Source organism: Prunus mume, linkage group LG1 (assembly GCF_029339155.1).
Source record: "Prunus mume cultivar Tortuosa linkage group LG1, ASM2933915v1, whole genome shotgun sequence".
Lineage (NCBI taxonomy): Eukaryota > Viridiplantae > Streptophyta > Magnoliopsida > Rosales > Rosaceae > Prunus > Prunus mume.
Genome location: NC_142698.1, coordinates 3,282,869 through 3,308,630, shown reverse-complemented (window position 1 = coordinate 3,308,630; position 25,762 = coordinate 3,282,869). Strand labels below are relative to the sequence as shown.

Genomic DNA, 25,762 nt, shown 5'->3' with positions numbered 1-25,762 from the left:
AAAGATCTTTTGCCTGCATCAAGAGAAGAGTGTCATCAATAAAGATTTCCATACACTGCACTCTTTCCTTCGTCGAGGTTTTTATCCCACGCACTACTACAAAAAGTGAAAAAGACGACCAGAAAAACACGACGGTCTAAGTGAAAACCGTCGTTGTTTTTTAAAAGACGACGGTTTTATAAAACCGCCGTGTAATAACACATTAGACAACTAAAAAATGGAGTTTCAAATGGCTGTTCATAAAACACGACGTACTTAATTTAAAAACCGACGTCTTATTGAAATAGGATTTTCAAGAGGTAAAATCGTAGCCAACAAATAACGGCGGAAGTTATGAACCGACCGACGTAGAAAGTAAAGACGACGGTTTCAAAAAAAGCCGTCGTTTTTACCCGAAATTAACACGACCAAGTTTTCGTATAAGGCGCCGTATAATTACAAATAAATCCACGGCGGTAAAATACAAAATACCGCCATATTAAATTAATGTACAACTACGGCAAAGGTAAATATAACGACGTCTTTCTCGTATTTCTACGACGACATCTTTAAATCTTACCAAGTTGGGGTTTTCATATAACGACGTATTATAGAATTTAACGTCGTATTTGTCCACTTTATACGTCATACATTATATTTAAACCGTCGTCTGAATAAGAATTGTTTTTAACAATTTATTTCTTGGATTTTGTTATCCTACGTCGGTAGATCTACTTAACGACAAGAATTGAAATAACCACGACGGTTTATATAGAAAACCGCCGACATAATCAGATTATTCTGAGATCACAAGGGTTAGGAAATTTTACAAGATGGAACTCTGTTGCTCATCATAATCTTACCAGAAGACAATATTTTAGAGGTTAATGATGTATGTGTATTTGTGTCATTGAGATACACAAACGCACATACACATTAACATCCAAAAAATTGCATCTGAAATTTGACGACGGCAGCCTCAGATTTGCAATCAGAGAGACAATTTTTTGGAAGTGAATGATGCGTGTGCGTTTGTGTATCTACACAAACGCACACACACATTCACATCCAAACAATTGCCTCCTAAAACTTCACGACGGCAGCCACAGATTTGCAATCAGCGAGACAATTTATTGAAAATTGGTGATTTGCAATCAGCCATAGATAACCAACATTCAAACAATTGCCTCCCAAGAGATGAGGTGAGACAGAGAAAGGGGCAAGAAGAAGTTGAAACCCTAATCGAATACTAAAACTGAAAGAACCCGTGGAAAAAAACCCTATTTATAATTAAAAAACCAAATCCACGTCGGTTATATTACACATAACGACGTTTAACAAAAATAATCCTCGTCGGTAACAAATACATTACGTCGTTTTCTTCTTACTTAAGACGACAAGAAACAACGACGGTATAACAAAAACAGTCGTTGTTTTATATTTTTATTTGATTTAAATCAGTCACCTAGAAAAGAAACTTTATAAATTCTAGAACATTAATTTCCTCGGGAAAAAAAACTATATGTATAAGGCACTGTTTTTGAAAAATAAACTATAAGAAAAAGGAGAAAAAAATTATATTTATAATAAAAAAATAAAATCCACGTCGGTTATATTACACATAACGACGTGTAAAAACGAATCCACGTCGTGAAAAAAATAATACGTCGTTTTAGTTTAGTGTTATCCACGTCGGTATATTACAATAAAACGACGTATATTATAAAAATAAACGTCGTAAATTTAAAACAACCGTCGTGTTAAATATTTCTACCATGACGCGAGATATTGAGTTATCGACTTTTATTTAGGAGTTTACTACGGCGGTACCTACAACACTACTGTCGTATTTATGTACCATGTCATAAGTTCAAATTAACGTCGTAGTTTGTCTATTAATACGTCGTCGTTATATGTAAACCGCCGTCTTATTACTATGAAACGGTTTGTATACATATACAACTTTTCGTCTACCTGACTTACACATGCACTGTTTCCAAACCCGAGAAAAAATTTCAATCTCCCAGAGAAAACTTTTCGTCTTTTTCCTTGTCGAGCACTGTCAGAGTATCTCATCGTCTTCCTCTTGTCTTCGTCGTCGCCTCTGAACTTAAACACCAAAATCCGAGAGAAAGCTTTCATTGCACGCAAAAGGTAAGCTTTCATTTCTCACTATTTTTGTTGCTATTTTGCATGCTCATACTGTTTTTGTTTTGAAAATCTTTTTACCTTTTTTCTGGCGAAAATCATTTTTATTCTTTCAAGTTTGATAAAATACACAGAAAGAGAGGGAAAGTTTCAACTTTGAACACAACTAATTCAACTAAATAAGACGACGGTAGCTTTGTGATGTGTTCATAAATTCACATGATTTTATATCCTTTTTACTTAGTTTTGTGAATTAATTTGGACTAAAGATGCTGAGTTGAGTTATTTCCTGTTTTTCAGCTTATGAGCCACGGAATGAATAAATTCGTCAAATATTCATCATAATAGAGTTCGACATGATTCCAATTGGAGATGGGAGACAGCATCTTGAAGTTTATCCATGAATATTTTCATAATTTTTGAATGCTGCTAAGGTGCCCATTTTTAATTAGACAATTCAGCATAAATCAATTCCCGGAGAATACTGAGTCAGCAGAGGTATTTTGGCTACAACTCACTCATACAACATCGGATTGAGGCACATGATATATGGCTGAAAAGAAGACATCCAGAGCTTTCCAAAGAGTGGTCATACGTAATTTTTGGAGGTCAGAAACGTGTCCAAATCGCATTCGCAATGAGGATCACGTGCAGTTTCCTGGAGGTTTTAGGAAACTTAGTTTTAATTAGCTTTTCTAGTTAGGAACTGACTTGGAAATCAAGTCTTCGTGTAAGGCCACTTGTTTAGGCCCATTCTAACTAGGTTTTAGGTTCTTTTAAGAGGGGAGGTCGTAGAGGCTCAAGGGACCAGAAATTTCAGACTTCAACCGAGCAAGGAAGAGCCACCGTGCCTCTAAACTCTAAGGGTTTTCCTTATCTCTTTCTCCATGTTTTATTTTTGCTTTGTTACCATGATTATGAGTAACTAATTTTCTTTTACTAAGACACAATGTAACCCTTTTCTAATTATTCAAAGCTTAGTTATGTCATGCTATTAGAATTTCCATGTTGTTGAAATTTAATCACTGTGCTTATTTTCCTAACTAATGATCTTGATGCTTAGCTACCATCTAGGTTTTTGGTTAAGTAATTTGATGCATGTTAGGGTATACGCCATGCCTAATATGAGTTTTGCTTTTTATGATTAAATTCATGAATGCGCCTAAGGTAAACACTATACTCTTAGGGGTTTGTGTGATTGTGTGAAGTTCTCATTGAACCTAAGGTCTTTTTATATGTTTATATTTATGCCTCACGCCAAGGATAAATTGCATGTAAGAAGAAGTGGTTAATTGCTGTGAAAAGAATTAGTCATAATTTTGGAGAACTAATCATCAACATAACTTGGGAATTTTGATAGTATGCATGCTAAGGTTTGGATAAGAGGAATTGTGGTGAAATTGTTGTCTTGGTAAGCTTCTTTAAAATCTTTCACAAACTTATTTGGTTCACGTTTTTCTTCATTGTCTTGTTTTTTAATTTTCTTGTTTTCAACGTTCTTTCAAAGAAAATCTTTCAAAACCAACTTTCAAAAATCCTCTATTAAGTTTTAGTTGAGTCATTAGTTTTAAGTTTATTAATTAGGGTGTCTAGAGTAATTTAGGATTTAAATTAGTTTATAATTCACAACAACTTGAGAATTTATTCAGTCTCTGTGGGAACGACCTTGTACTTGCCTTGGCTATATTGCATTAACCTTGTGCGCTTGCAAGTTTATTTCTTGAATTTAACTATCTAATTTTCAGGTAGTAAAATTATACATCAAGTTTTTGGCGCCGCTGCCGGGGACTGAGTTTAATTCTTTGTGTTGTGTGATTTTAGCTTTACTTTAGTCTTTATTTCGGTTGCATATCGTCCCTTTTTAATATTTGTTTTGTTGTTTTACTTTATTGTATTTCTTTGATTTATTCTCTTTTATTATTTGTTTCTTTGTTTTCCAGCACCACCTGTTATTCACTATCTCTTTTGTTTTGTTGTCTGTAGGTTGCTCTCAAATATTTGCATGTTGTGTGTCTGTTAGTTGATGGTCAGCACAAGATCCCAAGGTCAAGAATTAGTACCCTTTGATCCTGAGATAGAAAAAACGTTCCGAGATCTCTGTCACATCAACCAACGAGCATTTGATACTGATTTAGAGTCTGACACAGAGTCAATGGCAGCCAACACTAAGCCCTTGAAGGAGTATTCACAGCCCACAATTTTAGAAGAGCCTTCATGTATCACATTTCCTGAAATTGATGATGTTTCGTTTGAGCTGAAATCCGGTACCATTGGTCTTCTTCCTTCGTTCTATGGTAAATCAAATGAAGATCCCAACATTCATATTAAGGATTTTTACATAGCTTGTGGTACGGTTCATATCAAGGGAGTTTCACAAGAAATAGTGCGTCTGAGATTGTTCCCCTTCACTCTCAAAGACAAGGCCAAGTCATGGTTCACCTCTCTTCCTGCTGGATCCATCACATCATGGGAAGAACTTGCTCAAAAATTCATGCTTAAATTTTTCCCTGCCACAAAAACATTGCTACTTAGGAAGGAAATCACGAACTTTGAACAAAAGCCTCAAGAATCTTTTCATGAGTGCTGGGAGCGATTTTGTGATCTACTACAACAATGTCCTCATCATGGAGTGGAAACTTGGATGCAAATGCAGATCTTTTACCAAGGACTAACCTCAGCCAGTAGAAACAATGTTGATGCGGCGTGTGGAGGAGCTCTGAGTGAGAAAGATCCTAAGGAGTGCTTCAAAACTTTTGAGAGAGTTGCTGCCAATTCTATGCAATGGGGCGATGACAGATTCACAAGGAAGATTACTGTGCATAGTGTCGATACAAATCCTGGATTCGCTTCAGCATCTCAAGTATCCAACTTGGAAAAGAAGCTTGAAAATTTCATGCAGTCAATGACCAAATTTGTTTCTCCTTCCTCTGTGTGTGCTATTTGCTCTGATAATTCTCATCCAACTAATAATTGCCCTTTGAGTGATCTTACGCAGGAGCAGGCTAATCAAATAAATTCATTTCAAAAGCCACGACATGATCCCTACTCCAACACGTATAACCCGGGATGGAAGAACCACCCCAATTTCTCATGGAGCAACAACAATCCGTCTGAGCAGCGCATTTATCCTCAGCAAAAACCTGTCAATCCGAATGAACCAAGAGAACCAACTTTGAAGGAGATTATGACTCAATTTATTCAGACTCAACAACAAACAAACAATAACCTTCAAGCTGGTTATCAAAATTGTCATGCTGCAATTCAGAAATTGGAAGTCCAAGTGAGCCAGATTGCAAACATAGTCAATGAGAGGGAGAAAGGCAAGTTACCTAGCCAACCTGAAATCAATCCAAGAGGCCAGGAGCACATTAAGGCGATAAAAACATTAAGGAGTGGGCGAACTTATGAGGCTAGACCTGAAGATGTTTCTAAGGCTGAAACAGAGGGAAAACAAGCTGCTGAAATGGAGTTAGACGTGGAAGACATGAATACACTTCAGCCACACCCTGTCCCTGCCACAACGGATGTTACAGAGGCCCCAACAGCAGCTATTAAGCCTACCAAAGAACCTACAGCAGCTACCCCTTCCAAGGAGCGAATATATGTGCCTCAAGTTCCTTTTCCGCAAAGACTACAGAAGCACAAGAGAGATCAACAAACAATGGATATTCTGGAATTGTTTAGAAAGGTTCAAATAAATATTCCATTGTTGGATGCAGTGAAGCAAATCCCAGCTTATGCTAAGTTCCTCAAGGATGTTTGCACAAACAAGCGAAAGTTTGCTACACATGAGAAAGTGATGTTGTCCGAGGAATGCAGTGCAGTTCTCCTTAAGAAATTGCCACCAAAACTTAAGGATCCAGGGAATTTTACAATTTCTTGCATTATTGGAAATTTACATATTGAAAAGGCTTTAATTGATTTGGGTGCAAGTATTAACTTAATGCCTTATTCTGTATTTCAGCAGCTAGGCATTGGAGAGATCAAACCAACTTCTGTGAGCTTGCAACTGGCTGATAGGTCTATCAAATATCCACTTGGAATCGTTGAAGATATACTAATCAAAGTGGATCAATTTGTTCTTCCAGCAGATTTTATCATCCTTGACATGGAGGAAGACAGAGAAGTTCCCATCATTATGGGACGTCCTTTTATGGCTACTGCTGGCACCATTATTGATGTGAAGAAAGGTTTATTGTCTATGACTGTGCAAGGCCAAACTGTTGAGTTCAAGGTGTTTGAAGCCATTAAGAAACCTGTGGAGATGGATGAGTGTTTTTGTGTAGATGTCGTTGATACTATTGCCCACACCACTTTCCTAGCTAATGTAAACGAGGATGAACTTCTCACATGCCTAGCTAACCCGGAACTAAGATCAGATTCTAATGAGGCCCAACACCTTGTAGCAGCTTTGGATTCGACACCTATTCAGTTCCCAAGGTGGCGTCACACATATGAGCCACTAGGGACACCTAGCGCTCCTATCTTGCCTTCCGTTGAGATACCTCCAAAGCTGGAGCTCAAGCCATTGCCTGAACACTTGAAATATGCCTTTCTGGGAGAATCCGATACACTTCCTGTGATCATTGCTTCGATTTGACTGTTACCGAGGAAGAAAAGCTTTTGCGGGTTTTGAGAGAGTACAAAACAGCTTTAGGATGGACCATAGCTGACATTAAAGGCATTAGTCCATCCATGTGCATGCATCGAATTTTACTAGAGGATGGTTCTAAGGCTACCATTGATGCGCAAAGAAGATTGAATCCTAACATGAAGGAGGTAGTCCGAGGTGAAGTTTTAAAACTTCTTGATGTAGGTGTGATCTATCCCATCTCTGACAGCAAGTGGGTTAGTCCAGTTCAAGTCGTCCCCAAGAAGTCTGGAATCACAGTGGTTCAGAATGAAAACAATGAACTCGTGCCTACAAGACTGACCACAGGATGGAGAGTCTGTATAGACTACAGGAAGTTGAATTCATCTACTAGAAAAGATCATTTTCCCTTGCCTTTTATTGATCAAATGTTAGAAAGATTAGCTGGTCACTCACATTACTGTTTTCTTGATGGCTATTCAGGTTATAATCAGATTCCCATTGCCCCTGAGGATCAAGAGAAGACGACATTTACCTGCCCCTTTGGGACGTTTGCTTATAGGAGGATGCCTTTTGGCTTGTGCAACGCACCTGCGACCTTTCAACGATGCATGATGAGTATATTCTCTGATATGGTTGAGAGAATAATTGAGGTTTTTATGGATGATTTTTCTGTTTTTGGAGATTCATTTGATGCTTGTCTGTTTAACCTCAAACTTGTGTTGGAAAGGTGCACGGACACTAACCTTGTTTTAAATTGGGAGAAATGTCATTTTATGGTACAACAGGGTATTGTGCTAGGCCATTCAGTCTCTAGTAAAGGCATTTCTGTTGATAAAGCAAAGATAGACATCATTGCTAAATTGCCGCCACCAACCTCAGTGAAGGGTGTGAGATCTTTTCTTGGCCATGCCGGGTTCTATAGGCCTTTCATCAAGGACTTCTCCAAAATCAGTCGTCCCTTGTGCAACCTGCTCGCCAAAGACGCCATTTTTGAGTTTGATGATTCATGTTTACTTGCTTTTAACAATTTAAAAAAGCTTCTTACTTCTGCTCCTATTATCACAGCTCCAGATTGGAGTTTCCCTTTTGAACTGATGTGTGATGCTTCTGACTATGCAATAGGTGCTGTTCTTGGTCAACGAAAGGAAAAGCTTTTACACGTGATTCATTATGCAAGTAGAACATTAAATGATGCACAACTCAATTACTCAACCACTGAGAAGGAATTGCTTGCCATAATCTTTGCTTTGGAGAAGTTTAGATCTTATCTTGTTGGATCTAAAGTCATAGTGTATTCTGACCATGCTGCTCTGAAGTACCTAATGACAAAGAAGGATGCCAAACCCAGACTCATTCGATGGATTTTGTTGCTACAAGAGTTTGACTTAGAGATTCGAGACAAGAAAGGCTCCGAAAATGTGGTAGCAGATCACTTGTCAAGGCTCACACCGAGCCACAAAGAGGAAGTGTTGCCCCTGAATGAGTCATTTCCGGATGAACAACTATTTTCTGTACAGCATGGAGTCCCCTGGTATGCAGACATTGTGAATTATTTGGTTAGTGGAATTATTCCAGCTGATTCTAACTCTCAGCAAAAGAAGAAGTTCCTGTCCATGGTCAAATTTTATTTTTGGGATGAACCATACTTGTATAAGCATTGCCCTGATCAAATTATCCGAAGATGTTTACCGGAGAATGAGCAACAGAGCATTCTGAATTTTTCTCATAGTTATGCATGTGGTGGACATTTTGGTCCCAAACGGACAGCTGATAAAATTTTGCAAAGTGGTTTCTTTTGGCCAACTTTGTTTAAGGATGCCTACAAGTATTGTGCAGCTTGTGATCGATGTCAAAGAGTTGGTAATATTTCCAAAAAGAATGAGATGCCACTTCAAAGTATTCTTGTGGTTGAACTCTTTGATGTCTGGGGTATTGACTTTATGGGCCCTTTTCCGTCATCCTGTAGCAACAAATATATATTAGTGGCTGTAGATTATGTGTCAAAATGGGTTGAAGCTATGGCGTGTCCCACTGCTGATGCTGCTGTTGTTATGCGTTTTCTAAAAGGATTCATCTTCTCACGGTTTGGCATTCCAAGAGTGATCATCAGTGATAAGCACTTCATCAACAGAGCATTTGACAAGCTTATGGCTAAATATCATATCCATCATAGAGTCTCTACACCTTATCATCCTCAGACCAGTGGCCAAGTTGAGGTTTCTAATAGAGAAATCAAGAGAATCTTAGAGAAAACAGTCAGTGCTTCAAGGAAGGATTGGTCTCTGCAGCTAAACGATGCATTGTGGGCTTATCGGACAGCTTACAAAACACCTATAGGCATGTCACCATTTCGATTGGTGTATGGGAAAGCATGCCACTTGCCTATGGAGTTGGAACATAAAGCATATTGGGCTATCAAGAAGCTCAATTTTGACATACAGACTGCTGGTGCGAAACGGAAGCTACAACTTAATGAACTCGAGGAGCTAAGACATGAGGCTTATGAGAATGCAAGGATATATAAAGAAAAGACCAAAAAGTTGCATGATCAAGCTATTTCCAGGAAGACATTCGTGACGGGAGAGAAAGTGTTACTTTATAACTCCAAACTTCGACTCTTTCCAGGCAAATTGCGTTCAAGATGGACAGGCCCCTTCCTCGTCACTCAAGTTTCTCCTCATGGTGCTGTAGAGATTCAGAATATGTCAACTGGGACCCAATTCAAAGTGAATGGTCATCGCCTCAAGCATTATCTAGAATCTCACTTTGATCCTCAAGAGGTGGTGTCATTCTTTGACACCATTCCATCACCATGTTCCTGAGCACCATTCTTAAGTCCAGCTAATGACTTAAAACAAGCGCTTCTTGGGAGGCAACCCAAGTTTTCTTACTTTTCCTTGTTAATTTCTTGTTTTTGCTTCTTTTGCTGTCTTTTTGGTTTCCTTAGCAATTTGATTATTTTGTTTGTGTGTAGGAACAAGTCGAACACATCCCAGCATGTTTAAGGAGTCTTTTTCAATGTGTTGGCACTCCTCATTTGGACCGCAAAGCAAGGGAAGGCAACAAATTGCAGTTCGAGACTCCACAACCTGTAGTTATAAGTATTTTCCAGGTTTCAATGCCCAGATTTTGATCCAATGCTCCCAAGGCTGCAAACTAGTTTTTGTGGGTGTCCATACACCTAGGCTAACTTCAGGGAGTAGGATTCACGGCTTGAAAGCCAAGCCATAAGGCCTTTGTGCACAAGGATACCAAACAGCTCACATATGCCTTTTTGTTGGGGTTGCAATTGCCAAGAGTTGAAATCATGCAAGAGGAAAGGTTATTTTGGTTGATGTTTTTGTTGGAGAAGTTGAGAAGTTTTCCTATGCACAATATCATTTTCTTAGTTCTTTCGCACCAAGGAGTGGCCCCCGCAAGTGACATATGGTCTCAACAAGATGTTCTGGATGCTGGTTTGGTTTGGAGAACTTTATTGTTCAATTTTGCCTTTTGGCACAATTATGGTCATTTTTGGATTCTCCTCATAATTTTCACTATGGAGTGTTTCACATGAATTCAAGGTTTCAGACATGTTGCAAATGGTTATGGTGATGATTTGGACTAAGTTTGGGGGTCCCGTATGGCCTACATTGTGTTTTAGGTGGATTGGAAGTTCAAAAATGAGCCAAAATACCAAAACTGATACTGCTGCATTTTCTTGCTGTTCATCGGATTTTTCGTTACTAAAACCCCTTTTGCGAGGGGTGTTCATCGGATGTTTTGTCGACAAAGGGTTCCTGACAACCTTTAGTGACGGTTTTCTGCAGAAAAACTGTCGCTAAAGGTCATTTTTCCAGATTTTTGCGGCTGTTGCTGTCCTCAAAAGCTGCTGCTTCACACTAGTTTGGGGGTGGTTTGCCTCTCACACTAGAGCCTCATGCCTCACCATAAACCGGGGAAGTCCTCTTCTTTTACTTGTTTCTCTTATTGATTGATTTACTTTTTTTTTTTTTTTCTTTTCTATATGCTTCCATCCTTAACTTTGCATTGCATGTTTTCTTTTCTTAACATTGAGGACAATGTTTAGTTCTAGTTTGGGGGTGGGAAACTTTGTTTAGGTTGTTTTCTTTTAGTAAAATTTTTATTATAAACAAATAAAAAAAAATTAATTTTAAAAAATTAAAAAAAAAAAAAAATTTGTTATTCTTAGTCCGTTTGTTCTTGTTAATTGTGGACAATTCAAAGTATAGTGAAATTTCAATTTTGAATTTGATATTCATAGGTGAGTTTAAAGGTTTGAACATGCTTCCATTATGAAATCTAGGATGAAATTTGCAATCACAGTTATTTACTTTGGATTAGTGGATTAATCATATGCTACACCTTGAGACTTTCACATGCACGCCAACATTCTTGCAGGGACTTAAACGAGTTTTGAGTATGCTCATCCTTTTCTTTTATAAAATATAGGACTAGTTAGCTTTTAACTAAAAGAAAAAGGTATAACATATTGAAAGTGACCAAAGAAGTCACAGCCCCATGCAAAAGCAAGGTACAATTCAATGAAGCTAGGGTGAAAATTGAAGTGAGCTAAAAGCTAAAAGTCGGAATTACATACAAGCCTTTTCAACTCGAGTGAGTAAGTCCTTCGGGATGTCTTCACATTTAGTGCCCTAAAGTCATTTGATTTGGGAGTCACTGACCTAAAGCTCGTTACATGGGTTGATTAGAAAGCTTGTTCACCCCAAAAAAAAAAAAAAAAAAAAACCTTTGCTAGTTGTTTGCTAGGTAGTCCGTATTTTATAGCATAAGAGGTGTTGCATACTTGAGATTGGTTTAATTTTCTGCGTTTGTGTTGGCCTCACACTACACCAAGAATAGCATGTGAGTTCTTTACTAATCTTTTGTAAATCTCTTTGATTGTATGAATTAATTGTTTAAAATTTTGGAAGTTTGTTCTTTCTTTTAAACCTTTCTATGAGTTGAGAATTCTGATTGGTGTTCCAATGTACTTTTGATTGATTGCAATTGGCGAGGAGAAAAATTGTACTGAGACTAACACCTTTGGTTTGTACGAAGAAGAGTCCTGTCTGTCGTGTGTTTCTGTTTCTTTCTGTTTGTTTTCTTCTTCTTTTTTTTTCTTTCTTCGTTCTTTATTTTTTTTTGCTCGAGGACTAGCAAAATCCAAGTTTGGGGGTATTTGATGTGTTCATAAATTCACATGATTTTATATCCTTTTTACTTAGTTTTGTGAATTAATTTGGACTAAAGATGCTGAGTTGAGTTATTTCCTGTTTTTCAGCTTATGAGCCACGGAATGAATAAATTCGTCAAATATTCATCATAATAGAGTTCGACATGATTCCAATTGGAGATGGGAGACAGCATCTTGAAGTTTATCCATGAATATTTTCATAATTTTTGAATGCTGCTAAGGTGCCCATTTTTAATTAGACAATTCAGCATAAATCAATTCCCGGAGAATACTGAGTCAGCAGGGGTATTTTGGCTACAACTCACTCATACAACATCGGATTGAGGCACATGATATATGGCTGAAAAGAAGACATCCAGAGCTTTCCAAAGAGTGGTCATACGTAATTTTTGGAGGTCAGAAACGTGTCCAAATCGCATTCGCAATGAGGATCACGTGCAGTTTCCTGGAGGTTTTAGGAAACTTAGTTTTAATTAGCTTTTCTAGTTAGGAACTGACTTGGAAATCAAGTCTTCGTGTAAGGCCACTTGTTTAGGCCCATTCTAACTAGGTTTTAGGTTCTTTTAAGAGGGGAGGTCGTAGAGGCTCAAGGGACCAGAAATTTCAGACTTCAACCGAGCAAGGAAGAGCCACCGTGCCTCTAAACTCTAAGGGTTTTCCTTATCTCTTTCTCCATGTTTTATTTTTGCTTTGTTACCATGATTATGAGTAACTAATTTTCTTTTACTAAGACACAATGTAACCCTTTTCTAATTATTCAAAGCTTAGTTATGTCATGCTATTAGAATTTCCATGTTGTTGAAATTTAATCACTGTGCTTATTTTCCTAACTAATGATCTTGATGCTTAGCTACCATCTAGGTTTTTGGTTAAGTAATTTGATGCATGTTAGGGTATACGCCATGCCTAATATGAGTTTTGCTTTTATGATTAAATTCATGAATGCGCCTAAGGTAAACACTATACTCTTAGGGGTTTGTGTGATTGTGTGAAGTTCTCATTGAACCTAAGGTCTTTTTATATGTTTATATTTATGCCTCACGCCAAGGATAAATTGCATGTAAGAAGAAGTGGTTAATTGCTGTGAAAAGAATTAGTCATAATTTTGGAGAACTAATCATCAACATAACTTGGGAATTTTGATAGTATGCATGCTAAGGTTTGGATAAGAGGAATTGTGGTGAAATTGTTGTCTTGGTAAGCTTCTTTAAAATCTTTCACAAACTTATTTGGTTCACGTTTTTCTTCATTGTCTTGTTTTTTAATTTTCTTGTTTTCAACGTTCTTTCAAAGAAAATCTTTCAAAACCAACTTTCAAAAATCCTCTATTAAGTTTTAGTTGAGTCATTAGTTTTAAGTTTATTAATTAGGGTGTCTAGAGTAATTTAGGATTTAAATTAGTTTATAATTCACAACAACTTGAGAATTTATTCAGTCTCTGTGGGAACGACCTTGTACTTGCCTTGGCTATATTGCATTAACCTTGTGCGCTTGCAAGTTTATTTCTTGAATTTAACTATCTAATTTTCAGGTAGTAAAATTATACATCACTTTGTATTTACGTGGTTAAATATGTAGACCACGACGGTTCGTCAGTCGTCCTAGCGTCGTCTTAAAATTGATCTAAGTTGTTTTTAAAATGACGGTCAAATTTTTATTTGCTTGTTTAGTTGCAGGTTTGATTTCTCTGAACCATGGTTTTCGTTTTTCCTAATTTGATAAAATACAGAGAGAAAGAAAGTAGGGTTTGGTATCTTATATAGACGACGGTATCTTATTATTGACGCCGTGTGAATGTTCATACCACGACGTTGTTTTAAGATACCGTCGTCTATAAAAAGATGCCAAAGCTTTTTTTCTTTGTATTTTATCAAATTAGGAAAAACAAAAACCATGTTTCAGAGAAATTAAACCTGCAATCAAACATTCACAGAGAAGGAAAAATGTTTTTGGTTTCTTATAAATACGACGGTAGCTTATTATTCACGTCGTGTGAATATCCATAACACGACGGTATATTAATATTTACGTCGTGTTAATATGAATATCACGACGTCGTGTAAATATCGCCGTAATAAGTTCTTATTACGTCTTATTTAATATTGTTTCGTCGTTGTTTAAACATTTATATTGTTTCTTCTTTAAACATTTATTACGTCTGATGTTATGTTATTACGTCGTGTAAAATCTTATCATACGTTGTAGTTTATAAATAACCGTCGTTTGTGTTCTAATTTTTTCCCGAAATATTTTCACTTGCAGGTTTGTTTATTCTGTAATCATGGTTTCTCAAGACCAAAGTAAGTACTCTGGCTCCAAAAAAAATGGAGGTAAGGAGCTTGGAATGGTAACTCCTCAAGACAAGCCCTTGAAGAAGATGAAGTTTGTTTCATCTGCTGAGACAGAACCAAGCAGCCCGACAACAATTTCTGAGGATTCAAAGTCAGGTCGAGGTATGAGCACAATGCCTCGTGTTGTGAAGAGAAAATTGCAGAAAATCAAGCCAGTTGTTGAGTACAATAAAAGGGGGAAAGGATGTGGCCCTGCACATACTGAGATGCAGTCCTACATTGGTGTGTTGGCACGCTCCAGAGTCCTACTTGTGGACAAGAAATGGGCTGAAATCCCCAATGATATAAAGGAGCAGATTTGGGAAGCCGTTGACATGGCTTTTGTGGTAGGTCAAGGGGGCAAGACCTCGGTGTTATCTTCTGCTGCCAAGAAATGGAAGGATTTCAAGTCTACACTGACGAGGCATTATATCCTTCCATACATCAAGGAGAGGGAGAAATTAAGCCAACCCCCTGAAGTATATAAATTCATAGAGAAAGCAGAATGGGATGCCTTTGTAGCTTCAAGGTTATCCAAAGAATTTGAGTCTGTGCATTCTCAACATTCACAGATTAGGGAGAAACTTGAGTACAATCATCGATTGTCTCGAAAAGGATATGCTGGTTTGGAGGATCAATTGGAGGAAACCATGCCTAGGGTAGAAATTGATCGATCTACCTTATGGAAGAAAGCTAGATAGGACAAACATGGTAACATCCCGGATCCAAAGGTGGCAGAGAAAGCAAAATTAATTGTAAGCCTACACACTCTGTTTTAAAATTTTATTAAACTGTGTATATATAACTCTTATTACGTCTTATGTTATATTTTTTCGTCGTGTCAATGATTTTACTACGTCGAAATATTTTAAAAAATGTCGTGAAAGATCTAAAACTGGAATCACAACTCTGTTTTCTGTAATTATAGATAAGACGTCGGTGGTTAATTTTTTTCGCTCGTTTTAATGTTATTACTATGTCGAAATGTTTTCAAAAACGTCGTGAAAGATCTAAATCTGGAATCACAACTCGTTTTCTGTAATTACAGCAAAAGACGTCGGTGGTTTATTTATTGCGTCGTTTTAAACATCTAACCACGTCGGTTTTAATTAACGTCGTTATAAATATATTATAACGTCGATTTCTATATTGGTGCGTCGTGTGAAATTATATACTGCGTCGTTTGTTTATAAATAACCGTCGTGTGTTTTCTTGTGCTGACTTTTTGTATGTCTTTGTTTTAGGATGAATTGCAAAAACAAGTGGCTGAAGGCAGTCGAGTATAATGGCGTAATGATGTCTTGACCTTGGCTTTGGGTCCCGAGCATCCAGGGAGAGTAAAAGGGGTAGGTGCTGGGATTTCCCTAGACAATTCTTCAATTTACCTAGACCACAGAGGGTAAAGTTTGCTGATCAATTGAAGGAAAGTGTAAGAATTGTCCTTCAAGAGGAGACTAAGAAGATGGAAGCTAGAACCAAACAATTAGTAGAGGCTGAGAGGGAACATTTACTAAGTCAGCTTTCCCACCTCATCCCCAATTTTGATCCAAGCATGCTTAAACCGAAAACTAGCCCCTCTCAAAACCAAGGTCTACAGCAAAGTCCCATAAATCCAATGTCTGATAAAGCAAGCTGTTCTGGGGCTGAAGGGAGATCCCAACATTTAGAGGATGATACTGCCCAAAATGGGGAACAGCAGGAAGAAACGGTAACATAACTGAACTTTGAATTCTCTGTTTTTTTAAACATTAGACGTCGTTATTATGAATAAACCCGTCGTTTTAAAAACATACCACGACGATTTTATAAATAACCCGTCGTGTTTATTTAAATATCACGTCGTATTTAGTTTACTTGTTTTACACGCCACTAGACGTCGTACTTTGTGGTTTTTAGACGACGGTTTTAGTCCTTAACGACGTAATATACAATTACCACGACGTTTATTATTTACCATCGTTTAATAATTTTAAGACGTCCATAATTCTTACATACCGTCTTAGGTTATGCCTTACCACGACGTTTTGGTTTAATTTTTTTACTCTCTGTACAATCTGTCTTATATATATATATTTCTTTATTATTTAAAACAGAAATCTGGGGCTTTAGAGAAGGGAAGAAGGAAGAAAAAAAAGAGAAAAAAGATGAAGGCCAAAAGGAAGACACAAATGATGAAGAGAAGAAAGAAGAAAAACAAGAAGAAGAAAAGCATGACGAGGAGGTATATTCTCATAACTTTGCCTTTTTAATTTGTTTTTCACATTTCAGACGTCGATATTTTTCTTTAAACCGTCGTTTGTTTTCACATTAGACGTCGGAATTTATTTTCTACGATGTAATAAATTATCTAAAACGACGGTATTTAATTATCGTCGTTTAAATTATAATCAGACGACGTTTTTTAATTTAAACCGTCGTTTTTAATGAATTACCACGTCATTTTATTTTGCTTTATTTCTTTAAACAGGGTAATGAAGTAGTTGATTATTCGAATGTGGAGGTGCCATCTTCCTTACAGTCCCTTTGTCGTTATGTGGAAACGACACTAAAGCCTCAGGAGAAGATCATGACCTTCAACATTGAGAAGGAGGTGTTTGGTGCAGATCGAAGTACCTTCGTCTTGCATGAAGATATTACACAGTTTGTAGGCATGGAAGAAATTTGGGCTACTGTGGTTGCAGTATATATGAGGTTTGTCCTAATCAAATATCAAACATTATATCATAAGACGTCGGTTGTTTAATTATTATGTCATTTTAAACCACTAACCACGTCGTTCTTTTTTTATCGTCGTGATAAATTAGTTATCACGTCTGCTTTCTATTTCAGTTCGTCGTGTGAAATTGTATAATACGTCGTTTGTGTATAAATAACCGTCGTTTGTTTTATATATTTAGGTGCTTATATGATGTTTTGAGAGAAGCAAATATGTGCAGCATGGTTGGCTTTATCGACCCTGCTCAAGTTAGTGCCAACGCTGGGTCACTAACTGACAGATCACGAATTGTAGCCAGTCGACTTCAAAAAACAGATGGTGAACAGATTTTCATGATGCCTTACAATCCAGGGTTAGTCTCCTTAAAAGGATTTTGTTTGTATGATTTTCACTAATTGACCACTTATAAAACTGTTTAACTAATTCTGTGTCGTTTGAAACATCTAACCACGTCGGTTATTTATTTATTGAGTCGTTTGAAACAACTAACCACGTCGGTAGTTAATTATCGTCGTGATAAATTTATAATGACGTCGATGATTAAGTTATTACGTCGTGTGAAACTATATAATACGTCGGTTTTTATAAATAAACGTCGTTTTCCCTCTGGTGCTGACTTTTTATATTAACCGTCGTTTTTTATTTTATTTTTGTGCAGCCGTCATTGGGTCTTGCTGATTGTGAGGGCAAAGAGGGAAACCGTCTATTTTCTGGATCCTCTGCCTGGAAATCGTGTGGTTGATGAGGAGGGCAAAAACATCGTGAACAGTGCTTTAAAATTTATAATTCCCACATAGGCGACCAGGCCGTAAAGCACCAATCTGGAAAACTCGCCAGCACACCAAAGCAACCCAAAGAAGTGTCGAATGCGGGTATTATGTGATGCGCTTCATGAGGGACATCATCATGGATCCTTCCTTGGAGTTTGAGAAGAAGGTAAGAATAAAATTTTCAGAAACATTTTTTGTGGTTTTTTGTATTACCAACGACGGTCATTTAAAATTACCGTCGTTGAATCGATATACTACGTCGGTTATGAAAAAACGTCGTTGTGTCTGAATTTCTTTTTATTTTGTAAAGCTTAATAATCATTGTTTATGGATTGCAGTTTGCCAAGGGAAAAGATCAAGCGCCATACCCCCAAGCAGCCATTGATGAAGTCAGGAAAGAATGGGCAGAGTTTGTTTGCCTTCATATGGATTAGAGGATTTTTGGAACACTTGATATTTTTATATGTACTAATTTTGTCTATAATATATAATGTACAAATTTTGTCTATAATATACATCCTTTTTTTCCCTGAAAATTTGTTGAGGTTTTCATAATATAAAAGAAAAAACAAATTGCGTAACCGACGTGTAATAACTTTCCAACGACATAATTATGTAAAAAACCGACGTAAAATGATATTTAGACGTGATGGGACGTACATAAGACGTCGTTTTGATGACAATTTCGCCATGGTTTCGCTTTTAAACGACGTGCTTTTGAACAAGTAAGTCGTTTATTAGGGTTTAGGTTAATACCTTATAACGACGGTGATTAGGTCGTTGAATATGTATTTTACGTCTGATGGTGAAACATCCGCCATGGTTTCTCTTTTAAACGACGTCCTTTTTACATGTGAGTCGTTTATTATTATTTACAACGTCGTGGTTTGTTGTTGATATAAGAATATTTTATTATTTTTAATTCAAAATTTTAAAAATAAATTTAAAATAAATTCAAAAAATTCAACTTCAACTCCTATGAAGTCATTGATATATTTTCTTCTCCCTAAAACCCAAAAAAATGCAGTTTGTGTAATAAAAGATTAAAATGTCCAACCTAAATAAAATTGTTTTGATGAGTCATAGCATCACTTACATAGTTTGATGGTTTAGGGTTTAGGGTTTGGGGATTAGGGTTGTTATTTATTAAGGTTTATGGTTAAAGTATAATTTTTGGGGTTTAGGGTTTATGTTTGTTATTTATTAGGATGTAAAACCATAAACAATTTTATAAAATTAAATTTTACAAATATATAATTTAGGGTTTTAAAGTTTAGGGTATTACTTTTAACGACGGTGATTGAGTCGTGGAATATTGAGTTTACGTCGTATGGTGAAAAATTCGACGTCGTTTCTCTTTTAAACGACGTTTTGTTTACACGTGAGTCGTTTATTATTGTTTACAACGTCGGTAGTTAATTAACCCCGCCGTGGTTTGTTGTTGACATAAGAATATTTTATTATTTTTAATTCAAAATTTTAAAAATAAATTTAAAATAAATTCAAAAAATTCAACTTCAACTCCTATGAAGTCATTGATATATTTTCTTCCCCCTAAAACCCAAAAAAATGCAGTTTGTGTAATAAAAGATTAAAATGTCCAACCTAAATAAAATTATTTTGATGAGTCATAGCATCACTTACATAGTTTGATGGTTTAGGGTTTAGGGTTTGGGGATTAGGGTTGTTATTTATTAGGGTTTATGGTTAAAGTATAATTTTTGGGGTTTAGGGTTTATGTTTGTTATTTATTAGGATGTAAAACCATAAACAATTTTATAAAATTAAATTTTACAAATATATAATTTAGGGTTTTAAAGTTTAGGGTATTACTTTTAACGACGGTGATTGAGTCGTGGAATATTGAGTTTACGTCGTATGGTGAAAAATCCGACGTCGTTTCTCTTTTAAACGACGTTTTGTTTACACGTGAGTCGTTTATTATTGTTTACAACGTCGGTAGTTAATTAACCCCGCCGTGGTTTTTCATAGTTTTAACGCTTTTTTGATTTTGCGTGGTACATAGTTTTACCACGACGTCCTTAATGTAATAAGCGTCATGTTTAATGTTAAATTTTAATGACGCGTGTTTTTTCGGTCGATGTTTTAAAAAGCGCGCTTTCTTAAAATATTCGCGGGACCTAAAATTTTCAGATTTGGCTCTTATTTTTATACTTCTAACCCTGAACCCTAAAATTGTCAGATTTCGCGCAACATAACATTTCGCTCTCTCACTTCATCTCTAAATCAAAGTTGGGCCAGGCTGTGTCAAATCCAATTTGGTCATAATCTGTGAGCTCTGCCAACCTATAAGTACAAACCCTCTCTTCCCCTTGTAAATTCATTGAATGATATATTACGTTGTTTTGTTAAAGGGTTTTAGGTATATGTTTTGCGATCTGTTAATAATGTTGTTGGAGGTATGGGTTCATGGATTTTCTGTTTAATGTTTTCTTGATCACTCTCTGTTATGTTGAATTGGGAATGGATTTCATTTTGTCGGATCTTTTAATCACTCTCTGTTATGTTGAATTGGGAATGGATTTATTGTTTTCATGCTTAGTATATGTTGGTTTCACGTATATGTTGGTTTCTTGCTTGGTTTCATGTCTATGTTGTGTTCTTAATAGGGTTTTGGGATCTTGAAAATAAACTGGATATCGACGCGTTTTCAGGCATACGACGACGGTTTTTACTTTAAACCGTCGTTTTTATTACTTATACACGACGGTGTTATGTAACTACCGTCGTGGTTATAATTAGACGACGTAAAATCCGTCGTCTATATATGTCAAATACGTCTGTTTTTGTTTAAAAACCGTCGTCTATGTTGTATATTACTTGCTATTAGACTTTATATAATCTGCTATAGTGATGGTCATTGCTTTCCTTTTCACTTTATTATATATAATAGGGTATAGTGTCGGAGATGGATAAGTCATGGATGCACTCGGATAGAAGATCGAAGGCATATGAGTTAGGGGTGGAAGCATTTTTGAACTTTTCTGTAGAAAATCTTCTAACTACCACACATATCCGTTGTCCATGTGTTAAATGTGTTAATTTGAAATTGTTTGGGGTTGGAATTATAAGGGATCACTTATACTTTAATGGAGTTGACCAAAGCTATAAGAATTGGACATTTCACGGAGAACCTTGGGAAGCACTACTAATGCTAGTAGAAATGTTGAAGAAGATGATGACCATAGTAGGTACAGTTTTGTGTCCTGAAGAATTAGAGATGGATGATAATGATTTTGGTGATTTTGGATATGATCCTTATGAGTTTGCCAATGTGATTGGGGATGGAGATCAACCATTGTACCCTGGTTGTAGAAAGTACACGAAGTTATCGGCATTAGTGAAGTTGTATAATTTGAAGGCAAAATATGGGATGAGTGATGTCTGTTTTACAGAATTATTGATACTTCAAGGCGATTTGCTTCCAGAAGGAAATACAATACCGGCCTCTATGTATGAGGCAAAAAAGACTTTGTGTGCATTGGGGCTGAGTTATGAGAAAATGCACGCATGCCCCAATGATTGCATCTTGTATAGGAAGGAGTATGAGGATTTAACTCATTGTCCTAATTGTGGTATCTCAAGGTGGAAGGAAGGCAAAGATTCAATCTTGAAAGAGGGTGTGCCAGCGAAGGTGGTGTGGTATTTTCCTCCAATTCCAAGGTTTAAAAGGATGTTTCGATCACATGAGACCGCTAAGAGTTTGACTTGGCATGCTGCTAGAAAATCAATTGACGGTTATATGTCTCATCCAGCGGATTCCCCGTCTTGGAAACTTCTTGATGATAAATGGCCCGAGTTTGGTAATGAGCCGAGAAACTTGAGATTGGCTCTGTCATCTGATGGATTCAATCCCCACAAGTTCTCTAAGTAGCAGATATAGTTGCTGGCCAGTTATCTTAGTTACATATAATCTCCCTCCATGGCTGTGCATGAAACGAAAGTTCATGATGTTGACCTTATTGATTTCCGGTCCTAAACAACCCGGAAATGATATAGACGTCTACTTGGAGCCTTTGATTGATGATTTAAAATCTTTGTGGGATGGGATTGGAGGAGTGTATGATGCACATAGTGGAGAATACTTTACACTCAGAGCTGCATTAATGTGGACAATTAATGATTTCCCCGCCTATGGAAACTTATCTGGTTGTGTTGTTAAAGGATATAAAGCTTGTCCAATATGCGGCGATGATACACCTAGTCACAGGTTGAAAAATGGCCACAAAATTTGTTACATTGGGCATAGAAAATGGTTACCGATCAATCATCCATATAGGAGGCAACGTGCAGCTTTTAATGGGAAATCTGAATATGGCACGCCTCCTGAGCCATTAACCGGAGAAGAAGTGCTGCATATGGTTGAAGATGGTGACAGAGTTTGTTGGAAGAAGAAATCAATATTCTTTGATCTCGAGTATTGGAAATACCTTCCTGTGAGGCATGTCCTAGATGTTATGCACATTGAGAAGAATGTTTGCAATAGTATCATTGGTACATTGCTGGAGATCCCTGGAAAAAATAAAGATGGGATTGCTGCTCGATTAGATTTATTGAACATGGGGGTCAAAACTGATTTGCAACCCGAGTATGGAGAAAGACGTACTTCGTTTGCCTCCCGGGCCTTGGAATTTGTCAAGAGCAGAGAAGAGAGAGGTTTGCAATTCTTTCTATGGTATGAAGGTCCCTGAAGGTTATTCTTCAAATATAAAAAATCTTGTATCTTTACAAGATTCAAGACTTCTTGGCCTTAAATCACATGATTGTCATACCTTAATGCAACAATTGCTCCCTGTGGCAATTCGTTCTGTTTTGGAGAAGCCTGCAAGGTATGCAATAACTCGTTTGTGCTTCTTCTTCAATGTTATATGTGCAAAGACTGTTGATGTTTCCAAGCTAGATAAGTTGGAAGAAGATGTAGTAGTTACTTTGTGTTTGCTTGAGAAGTACTTTCCCCCTTCATTCTTTGATATCATGGTTCATCTAGTAGTACATCTTGTCAGAGAAGTTCGTCTGTGTGGGCCAGTATATTTTAGATGGATGTATCCGTTTGAAAGATATATGAAAGTGCTAAAGGGGTATGTTCGAATCGTACTCGTCGAAGGTTGCATTCTTTGAGCGGTATATAGTGAAGAAGTCAGTAGAGTTTTGTACCGAGCATTTATCGATGTTAGTACAGTTGGAGTGCCTTCAAGCCAAAAGATGGGAGTTTCAAAGCCATTATCAGGTTGCACTGAGCGTAGTTGATCGGGACCTGTTGAACCAAGCACATCTATATGTCTTGGAGAATACGGAGGAAGTCCTACCTTATATCGAGTACGTATGAGTTTTATTCTTTAAGTTTCCATTTTAAATTATTTCTTATGTTTATCTTATATGTTTGGGACCGTAATACTTGAATTTTGTGTGTCATGTAGGCAACATATGATCCACATCCAGACCACTTATCCAAAATTTAGAAAGAGAACAAAGTGGCTGCAGGATAAGCACAATAGCACTTTCATTCAATGGCTACGCTTCAAGGTATATGTTATTGAATACCATATTGGACTTTTAATTTTCTTCTTTCTATGTTAGATTGAATTAAGTTATATGATTAATTTGCAGGTTCAAAGTGAACTTAATGAGGAAGACAATCATGGCGTATCAGAAAATTTAAGGTGGCTAGCAATGGTCCAAACATGGCAGTGCCATTATATAGGAGCTATCTCATTAAAGGTATTAAATTCAACATCAAGGCACAAGATGATGTGTGGACAACTCAAAATAGTGGAGTTTATTTACTTGCACATACTATGCAAGTTGCTAGTGCCAAGGATAAAAACCCAATTCTCTCAAATATGGGTTTCTATGGTGTCATTCAAGAAATTTGGGACCTTGACTACCAAAAGTTTACAATCCCAGTCTTTAGGTGTGATTGGATTGATAATACTTCTGGTCTTGTAGTGGACGAACTTGGATTTACCCTTGTAGATTTGAGTAAAATTGGACATAGGAATGACCAATTTGTTTTGGCTTCTCAAGTCAAACAAGTATTTTTTGTTGACGACCCGATGCATCATGGTTGGTCGGTAGTGTTATCAATGCCTAATAGAGAATATAATGATGTTATTGGTGATGATGTCTTAGGTGATGTGAAATTGAGTGTGAGCCATTTACTAGGGGATGCCAAATGTTGACACATTTGATGAAGTGGTGGTTGAGTTAGGGAGTCAAAATATTCGAGATGGGTGTGAAGATATATGGGTTGAATGATGCTTTTAATTGGCAATGTATGACATTAATTTTGTAATATATTGTAATGTGATTTCTTCACTTTCATTATACAGGTTTTGGCCACAAAACAATCAGAACAAAAATTACTGGTTCCAGATTACAAAACACGACGGTTTTGATAAAAATGTGAAAAACAAACGTCTGTTCTAATAAATAACGACGTTTTGGAGCATTCAACGACCGCAATATATTTACCGACGTCTTAAAGCAAAGTAACAATGAAGAACCACGACGCTATTGTGAAACAGTAATCCAGGATAACACGTCGGACAAGCATAAAGAACCGCCATGTAATTCAAAATAACACGACTCCAATCCCATAATACCGACGTCTAAAAGATGAGAATTTTAACCTGAACGTTACAAAAGACGACGTCGTCATGAATTTACCACGTCGTAAGTTCTTTAATAAACGAAGTGGAAAAGGATGAATTCACGACGGTATTTGAAGTCCATTAAATTCGTCGACGTTAAGATTTATGAATTAGACGACGTTAATTTTTTTAATGAAGACGTATAAATTATTAAACACGACGGTCTTTTTCATGGTACCGACGTTGTATATAGACGACAACGTCGTCCTTATAAATTACTGTGTCGTAATTAATGACCCCATCATTTTTTCCACGTCGTTTATTTTCAAAATATGACGTATAAATTCTGTAATACGGCTCTCATTTATTTGGAACCGACGTTGTTTATTCATTTCAACGTCGTCTAAGTAAATACATACGTCGTAATTAATGAACCTGACATCTATTTCCACGTCATAATTCGTAGAAAAATCGAAGTGGAAAATATATTTTACGACGGTATTTGAAGTCCATTAAACTTGTCGACGTTAAGATATATGAATTAGACGACGTCAATTTTTTAAATGAAGACGTATAAATTATTAAAGACGACAGTCTTTTTAATGGTGACGACGTTGTATATAGACTACAACGTCGTCATTATAAATTACTGTGTCGTAATTAATGACACCATCATTTTTCACGTCGTTTATTTTCAAAATATGACGTATAAATTCTGTAATACGGCTCTCATTTATTTGGAACCGACGTTATTTATCAAATTCAACGTCGTCTCTGTAAATATATGCGTCGTAAGTAATGACCCTGACATCTATTTCCGACGTCATAATTCATAAAAAATCGAAGTGGAAAATTTATTTTACGACGGTTGTGGGAAATGTTGTGACGTAGTAGGTGTCAATAACGTCGTCTATTATGATTGTAAAGACGTCGTATTTATATTTGTCATCTGTTTCCTTTTTAACGACGTTGTTTTTGTTGGAGTTGGTCGTCTATTCCTATCTTCGACTGTTTTTTATGTCTTTTTGCAGCACAAAGACGTCGGTTTTTATTTTTGATGACGTTTTTTGTTTTAACAACGACGGTTATTCACCGTCGTGGTTTTGTTATGGAAAAGATGTCGGTGGATTCCACGACCATTTGAAAACAGAATACACGACGGTGAATTCCCGTCGTGGTTTTCCTTTTTTGTAGTAGTGACGGGGTTTTTCCTGGCAAGGTTTTAATGAGGCAATGTCATACACTCGTCAGTGTTATATGATACATAACACGAAATCATATGTTGCACATGGATATGTACTATTTTTCCATTTGTCCAGGTTTTGTCCCGCTGAGTTTTACTCGCAAGGCTTTTAACGAGGCATATTCCATGCATGGTGAACATCTAAGGGGGAGTGTTATAAATCAATCTAATTAT

General features: G+C 36.7%; 1 protein-coding gene and 1 non-coding gene across 2 annotated transcripts; one reads left to right on the top strand and one right to left on the bottom strand.

Moving 5' to 3' along the window:
* Nucleotides 1–4,150: 4,150 nt before the first annotated feature.
* On the top strand, nucleotides 4,151–9,543 carry LOC148920712 (uncharacterized). Its single transcript, XM_089046879.1, has 3 exons — nucleotides 4,151–5,945; nucleotides 6,848–8,419; nucleotides 8,918–9,543. Exons 1-3 carry the CDS (start codon nucleotides 4,151–4,153, stop codon nucleotides 9,541–9,543), a joined length of 3,993 nt encoding a protein of 1,330 aa, XP_088903005.1.
* LOC148920713 (small nucleolar RNA R71) lies at nucleotides 4,652–4,758 on the bottom strand. Its single transcript, XR_016123423.1, has one exon. It is a non-coding gene; the product is annotated as a small nucleolar RNA R71 (small nucleolar RNA).
* Nucleotides 9,544–25,762: the final 16,219 nt, after the last annotated feature.

What these genes read in the sequence shown, in the direction of transcription:
- LOC148920712 (XM_089046879.1), top strand. Translation starts at nt 4,151, where the DNA reads ATGGTCAGCACAAGATCCCAAGGTCAAGAATTAGTACCCTTTGATCCT. An exon ending in GATGTTGTCCGAGGAATGCA is followed by an intron (nt 5,946 to 6,847) that starts GTGCAGTTCTCC and finishes GAATTTTACTAG; the next exon opens with AGGATGGTTCTAAGGCTACC. An exon ending in AAGATGTTTACCGGAGAATG is followed by an intron (nt 8,420 to 8,917) that starts AGCAACAGAGCA and finishes CTTATCATCCTC; the next exon opens with AGACCAGTGGCCAAGTTGAG.